Genomic DNA, 8,103 nt, shown 5'->3' with positions numbered 1-8,103 from the left:
ACAAGAGGCCCCAGGCTGTGGGGCCTTGGGCCTTCTCTTGGAAGTTCTAGGTCTGTCTGGCCCAGCTGTAATTTGTGAGGTAATTTTCAGGTTGCAAAGGGCCAGGGCATTCATTTGTAAAAGCCTCTTGGGCAGCCTGGGTGGGGCAGGGTCTCAAGGAATCAACAGGGCGGAGCAAGCAGCTATGGCTGATCCTCAGCCCTGCCTTAAGGTGCCCCGTGTCTCAGTGTCCGGGTAATCGGTAATCGCTGCAAGCACCTTTGAGAGAAAGCCGCCCTCAAGTTCCGAGTTCTGCCCGCTGCCAGACAGTCCAGTTTCTCCCTGTATGAGTCTGGGTCCCCAGAGACTCACCCAGAACTGGAGTTCAGAGCAGTCAGGGGCTTGTGACTCCCTCCCGATTCTAAAAGACAGCCGCGTCCTCAGTTGCCAGTCCTTGCTGCATGCGCCTCCGTACCTCTGCACTTTACTTCCACACCTCCTCTTGAGTCTCAGTGTGCTTTTCTCTTTCCTTCCAGTTGTAGAATTTCCACTCAGCCAACCTTCCTGTGGTTCTGGATGATGTCCATTTTGTCTTTTAGTTGTATTTTTGAATTTGTTGTGGGAGGCAGCAATTTCCGGTGTTTACCTATGCCGCCATCTTGGTTTTCCTGAAAGAATTCTTTTAACACCAATATCATTTTAGCATAAATTTGTTAGACCTGAAAGGCTATTTATTCACAAGTGCTTAAATTTTTAAAAAACCAGGTCTAACTTGATCAGTGGAGTGATTTAAATATAGATAGTGCTAAAGTGGAATCATCTAGTTGTTGCTTGAAAATGTTTGTTATTAGGTCAGTTAAGGAAAAAAGTATAGCTTTTATAGTATGGCATACTATCTTTTATCTTTTGTAGGGTCGCCTGGCCTTTGGAAATCATTACCAACCTCAAACTCTGTGTATCAACTTTGATGATGCTTTTTTAACTTATACTACAAAACCACCTTCCAGTCACCTTGACCAATTCATGCATATTGTGAAAGGAAAACTTGAAAATGTTCGAGTCATGCTTGTTCCTAGTCCAAGATATGTTGGTCTTCAGAATGATGAGTAAGAACATTTTACATATGTCTAATATAGATATCAATTTGATTTTTAGCACCCTTTTAATTTCTGTTACAAGCTGGGCATTAATTAAGTACATTTTTTAAATAAATTAACAGTATAGTCCTGCTTTATAAGGCAAGTGGATATACTATCCATTGGTAAACTCTAATTTTAAATATTTTTCTATAGAATTATGACTAATTTTTTTACCCTTTTCTTCCTTTTAACTGTATTTGAAAAACTCATTTTGGGAAATTAAGCCCTGATATTTGATGTTTACACATTACAGGTAGGTTTTTATTTACAGAAGGAATGGATAAATAGTAAATTCAACAAATTCATTTTAGTGGAGTACCATTCTGAGTTAATGAGAAAAGTTGAAAATGGAAACAAAATTACTCTTAGACATCTGTTGGAGTTAGGATGGTACAGTTAGGATGGAACTTGCTTGGTATGCAAGTCCTGGGTAGTTTTCCACCTAGCTTTCCAGATTTGTCTTCTATCTGTGAAGTAGCTGCTTGCATTCAGGAGACAGGGAGCATTAGTGACGCACCGTGGACTCGCCCTCGTGGTGGCAGGATGCTTCCCTATGAGGACTGGGACCTGAAGGAACTCCAGGGCATGCGTTCATGGTAGGATGAGGGTTCACGATGTCTATTTTTTGTATGAGGAGACTTTCTGGTTGAATTTGTGCAATTTAGTATTCATAGGATGAGATTCCTCTATGTCCCAGCGTATATCTTTGTAGGAAACATACAGTCTATGAAGTTGTGAGAAGCATGATTATTCCTTTTTAGTTCCAACTTCTTGCTGTTCAGTTTTCTGGGGACTGGCTGGAGTGGTAGAGAGGTTTCCCTTTGGAGACTGGCGAGGCTGTGAGTCTGCCTGGGCCCACTCTTCAGGATAAGGGGATTTGCTCAGCACATAATGCTGGACTTACAGCTGAAAGTTTAATACTGAATGAATAAATAAATCTGGATTTTGTGAAAATTATTAGAGAGTAAGATGAAAAAGTGTTCTGCTATTAATTTGTATAAAAAGATTTAAAATTGTGTTTTTTACTCTTCAAAATGTGCAGGTTAAGTGATGACATTAAACATTAAGTCTGGCAGATACTGGTCAGTGATGGGCATTGACCTATGAAACAGGAGGTTATGGTTTGATTTCCTGTTATGGCACATGCCTGGGTTTCGGGCTTGATCCCTGGGGAAGGGGTGTGCGGGAGGTAGCCGATCAACAGTTCTCTCTCATCATTGTTGTTTCTCTCTCTCCCTCTCCCTTCACTCTGAAATTAATAAAAATATATTAAAAAAATAAACATTGTCCTAACTGGTTTGGCTCAGTGGATAGAGCGTCGGCCTGCGGACTGAAGGGTCCCAGGTTCGATTCCGGTCAAGGGCATGTACCTTGGTTGCGGGCACATACCCAGTAGGGAGTGTGCAGGAGGCAGCTGATCGATGTTTCTCTCTCATCGATGTTTCTAACTCTCTGTCCCTCTCCCTTCCTCTCTGTAAAAAAATGATAAAATATATTAAAAAAATAAACATTAACCTTAAGATTTAATGTTTTAAGAAGAATATTGCTGAATTTGTGTTATTATTTAATGACTGCCAAGTTTATTTTGATGTGGAAGGAAGATACTGTGGTGTATGACAAAGTAAAAAGTTGTTGAAGCAATGAAAGATGAATAGTTTGTGGGAAAGCAATTGTAGAGAAACAGTCAATCCAGAATTTGAGTTCGAGATGTTTGCTTTAAATTTGATTCAAGTTGATCAAGTAAATATTCTTGGAAATAGGTCATGTAAAGTTGTTAAAAATTAAAATGACAACATTTTTTCTTATGTAATGTTTTGGGAAGCTTATTTTATTTTACAGATATATAAAGTGATATTTCTTCAGTTTTGTAGTGTTATTAATAGAAAATGATTGAATTTAAAGTTTAATTGTAAATACAGAATATAATTATTCTATTCTGATGAACATTGTTTTTCCATTGTATTTAATTAACTTTGTCTTAAATTGATTTCTGTTATTCACAACTTAAAATGAAAACGTGAAACAATTTTTTTTCTTTTTTCCCTATTGAACCAATCTACTGATTAAAAATATTTCAGTATCATTTCATTATTTAGTCTAATATAGAATACAACTATGGAACAATTTATTGTCTGTGAAAGATGGCTTACCTTTTCAAGATGCTGCTCTTGATGCGTTTGTTTTTTTGTTTGTTTGTTTTCACCTGTCACCACCATTAATTAGAACACTGAACTGTTTGTATGCTGGAGTTGTACTTAGTTTGTCTTGCCCCTTCTTCTAGGCCACCGAGATTAATGGGAGAAGGCTTTGTGGTGATGCAGTCAAATGATGTTGACATCTACTACTATATGGACGAGCCAGGTAAGACTTTTTGAAAGTATAGTTCATAGCTGCAATTCTATTTCTTCTATGAAATGGGATATTAATAATATTTTAAGTCTCTTTACTTAGGATATAAATAAGTTTCAATAAATGTTGAGTGCCTACCTAAAAAATACCTGTGTCGTTGTTAAAAGTTGAATATGACTTTAGTATTTCAGACCAAAATGATATTGTAACCTTTCCTTCAAATTCCATGTTATCAAATATACTTCAAAAATTGTGAATGCAAATTACCATGAGTGAAAACCTTTGAGAATAATGATGATGGTTAAGGTAATTCATGTTAGTTAGGAAAACAACTCACAGTATGTTAGACTTGAGGCTAACAGTTTCAGGATTAAAATCCAGCTACCATGCTTCATGGATGGTTTCCATTTTATAAAAGTTACTGAATATTGGATTTTAGCCCCCTTTTTTTCCTGATCTTTCTCCTGGGGTTTTATAAGGTCAAAATATTTTAAAAGTAAAAGTAGGATGCTGTTTGCCTTTTTTCACCATGTTGATATTTTCACTGATTCGTTATTTGAAACAATAGCTAGGGACAGACTGGTTTTTCAAAATTAGGATTTTGAAAAAATTTGAGTCTGTAACTGTGAGTTTGGTAATTTTTCTCATAAGACCACCAGTGATGTTAACAAATGTGATTTTTAAAATGTTTAATAATGAAATTTATTAATATTTTAAAAAGTATGTATGTTGTAGTGAACCCATGTTTTCCAAATGACCAATGCATGCTATTGCAAAGTCAGGCCATGGATAAAAGATTTATTCAAAGTGCAAGAGAGATAGTATATTTTAATATAAGAAGTTCAGTGATATGGCTTCAGATTCCACATTGTAACCTTTAAGAAACTACTACTTGTTGAATTTTGGAGTAGTGTCAAAGAATACCCAGAGCTATCAGAAAAAGCTATTAAAATACTCCTTCCTTTTCTATCCACCTATTTGTATGAGGCTAGGTTTTCTTCAAATCCTTGAACAACAGACTTAATATAGAAGCAGCTGTGAGAATTCACATTTTTTTTATTAAGCTAGACATTAAAGAGATTTGCCAAAATAAAAACAATACCAACATTTCTCAATAAATTAAATTTTTTAGAAAATGTGGTTATTTTTTATTAAAAATGAAATTAAAATTTCATCTTTCATTAAAATATAGTTATTTTTCATATTATTTTCATTAAAATTTATTACTATCAACATAATGGGCTTCTTATTTAATAAAATAAAAAATTTAAAAATTGATCAATTAAAATTTTTAATACAGTAGTATTGATAGAGATAATATAAAAATACCCACTTTAGGGTCTTCAATTAAAAAAAATTATTGATTTCAGAGAAGAAGGAGAAGGAGAAAGAGATAGAAACATCAATGATGAGAGAGAATCATTGGTCAGCTGCTTCTTGTGCACACCCTCTACTGGGGATTGAGCCTGCAACCCGGGCATGTGCCCTGACCAGGAATTGAACCGTGACCTCCTGGTTCATAAGTGGACGCTCAACTATGAGCCACACCAGCCAGGCAGGTCCTCAATAATTTTTAAGAGTGTAAAGTGTTCCTGAAATAAAAAAATATGTTAGAACTGCTGATCTATAGGAACATTTTAATGGTTATTTTAAATAACTGCCTTTATGTTATATATTCTGCAATGCAGGACTTGTACCAGAAGAAACAGAGGAAAATATTGAAGGAGAATTGAGTAGTGAGGATTGCAAATTACAAGATTTGCCTCCGTGTTGGGGACTTGATATAGTTTGTGGTAAAGGAACAGATTTCAACTATGGGCCATGGGCCGATAGACAGAGGTACTTGAATAAATTATATTTTTAAGTTTCAAATGTATTGAGCTAATAGTGTATTTTTAATTAAAACATAATAGTTTTCTAAGCTATTTTATTATGACAGGGTAAGATATTCGTAGACATTTTAATCCAAATAATAACTTGTGTGTAGAGAAATTGGTTTAATCAAGTTCACTGCAAAGGAGGAGTTAACTCATTAGAAAAATGATGAATGAGCAGTACATTTATTGGTTCCTTTGTTTTTCTTTAAGTATTTAATCAACAAATATGCCAGTGATTGTTGGGGTGATGCAGATTCAGAGCTAAATACATAGATAGTTTAGTTAGTGGGTGAAAAAAGAGACAAAAGAGGTTTATTACATGCTGTAATAGAGATGAGTAAAAACTCTTGAAAAACTTAGAAAGGTACTGACTTGGTTTGTTAAGGCTCCCATAACAGGATACCACAGACAAATTTCTCACAGTTCTAGAAGTTAGAATTCTGAGATTAAGGTGTTGGGCTAGTTCCTTATGAGGGCTATGAGGGAATGATGTGTTTCTTGTGATAGCTGTCTTTTCTCTGCATCTTCACGTGGTCTTCCCTTTTGTGTGTCTTGTAAGTTCTCTGTCCAAATTTCCTCTTCTTAGAAGAATATCGGTCATGTTAGGTTAGGGTCCACCAAAAACATCTCATTTTAAGTTAATTACCTCTGTAAAGACCATGTCTCCAAATACAGCCAAATTCTGAGGTTAGGACTTCCACATAAGAATGTTTAGGGGTACGCAATTCAGCCCATAAAAGGTACATAAATCATTTTAAAGATTTAAGAAGAAAAGAACTGGGGGAGGCTTTTTGGTAGAGGGAACATTTGAGTTGAGTTTTGAAACATAAGTGTTAGCCAGGGGAGGAAGAATTTTAAACAGAGGAGAGGACATTTACCAGTAGTGATGAGGACACATCCAAATTTTTATGTAAATAGACGTTGCTTAAAGTTAGTTCAGCAACTTTGCCATCTGGACTATTGATATACTTGTAGAAAGTCTTCCATTTCTCACAGTAGAAAACATTCTTTTGTTTTATTGAAAGGAAATTATAGTAGGTGTTTGTGATTAATTTTTTGTATTTTGTCTATTTTTAAATATGAGAGTAGTGATAATACATATCAAGTTCAAATATTGATTTTGGTCCCTTATTAGAAATCATTTTGTTGGAATAAAATGTCATTATTCTTTCTACCTTCTTATATAGAGATTGTTTATGGAAGTTTTTCTTCCCACCTGATTATCAAGTTCTGAAAGTTTCTGAAATTGCACAGCCAGGGAGACCAAGACAGATCCTTGCCTTTGAACTGCGAATGAATATTATTGCAGATGCTACAATTGACTTGCTGTTTACCAAAAATAGGGTAATTATTGAAATAATATAGAGAAAATAGTGTTAAAATTTGAATATTATTTTCCAGAGCAATTTTTGGTGACTAGTCCTATACTGAGATTCATTTCTATGAGCTTCCTACCACTGTGCCCCCAATAATTGTATATATATTATTTTCATTAAGTGCCAAATAGTAGACAGAAATTAATCAACAAACCTTTATGCTATAGTCTGGTTCATTTTCTCCTTTATATCAGCCCAAATTGTTTTAGTGTATTTTTTTGTTAACCCTCACCTGAGGAGATTTTTCCCATTGATTTTTAGAGAGAGAGTGGAAGGGAAGGAGAGAGGGAGGGAGACAGTAAAAGAGAAAGAGAGTGAGAGAAATATCGATGTGAGAGATAAATCAATTGGTTACCTCACTCGCCTGACTAGGGCTAGGGATCCAACCTGCAACCTAGTATGTGCCCTTGACCAGAATCGAACCTGGGACCCTGTGGTACATGGGCCAACACTCTAACCACAGACCCACTCTGTGCAGGGTGTGTTCTAAGGCATTTTTGAACACCTATTTAATATCATTGCTGGTTATATTTTTGTCTCTGATAATAACTAAAAGGTAAAGATGGGAATGTAATTATAATGAATATTTTATGTGACTTACTTTTTTTGTTTTGTTAGGAAACAAATGCTGTGCATGTCAATGTTGGTGCTGGCTCCTATTTAGAGATCAATATTCCCATGACAGTCGAGGAAAATGGTAAGCTGCAGCAAGTGCTTCTCTGTTCCAAATGATTAGTAGGAAAATAATATATAAACAGTAGTTTGTTAATCCACTTAAACTAACAAAATTAATGGGGTTTTCTTTTTCAGCTTTTTATTATATTTTGTGTACCTGTAGCTATCAACAGTAGATAGTACACAATTAAATCATTTGTGCAGCTAGAGAAAGAGAAATTTTTTTTTAAAGTAAGTTAAGTCTTATAATTTCATGCTTTTATTATCTATTTTTGCTGTTTAACAAAAATAGGGTAATTATTGAAATAATATAGAGAAAATAGTGTTAAAATTTGAATATTATTTTCTAGAGCAATTTTTGGTGACTAGTCCTATAAACGTAAGAGGCTAAGTGACCGACCATCCATCCGACCAGTACATATGACACACACTGGCAATCCTATCTAATAAAAGAGAAACATGGTAATTGGTGTACGACCGCTACCCTTCCCATTGGCTAATCAGCGAGATATGCAAATTAACTGCCAGCCAAGATGGCGGCCGGCAGCCAAGCAGCTTGAAACTAACATGAGGCTTGCTTGCTTCAGTGACGGAGGAACCAACGTTCCCCCGCCTGCCTTGCCGGCCTCTCAGCTGCACTCTAAGCAACATTGTAACACATACAGAAGCTAAACAAAACCGGGGGCTTCAGCCAGCAGGACCGCAACA

General features: G+C 35.6%; 1 protein-coding gene across 1 annotated transcript in view; it reads left to right on the top strand.

The window, feature by feature from the left end:
- KIAA1109 (KIAA1109 ortholog) overlaps positions 1-8,103 on the top strand; it is a 161,351-nt gene that overhangs the window by 22,555 nt on the left and 130,693 nt on the right. Inside the window, 5 exon segments of the mRNA XM_006762836.2 lie at positions 892-1,085; positions 3,400-3,479; positions 5,156-5,306; positions 6,532-6,688; positions 7,339-7,417. Coding sequence (XP_006762899.1) covers positions 892-1,085; positions 3,400-3,479; positions 5,156-5,306; positions 6,532-6,688; positions 7,339-7,417 — 661 coding nt within the window.

The sequence above is a fragment of the Myotis davidii genome, unplaced genomic scaffold, assembly GCF_000327345.1.
Source record: "Myotis davidii unplaced genomic scaffold, ASM32734v1 scaffold438, whole genome shotgun sequence".
Classification (NCBI taxonomy): Eukaryota; Metazoa; Chordata; class Mammalia; order Chiroptera; family Vespertilionidae; genus Myotis; species Myotis davidii.
Note: the sequence above shows the minus strand (reverse complement) of the source record. Positions and strands in the feature narration are given on the sequence as shown.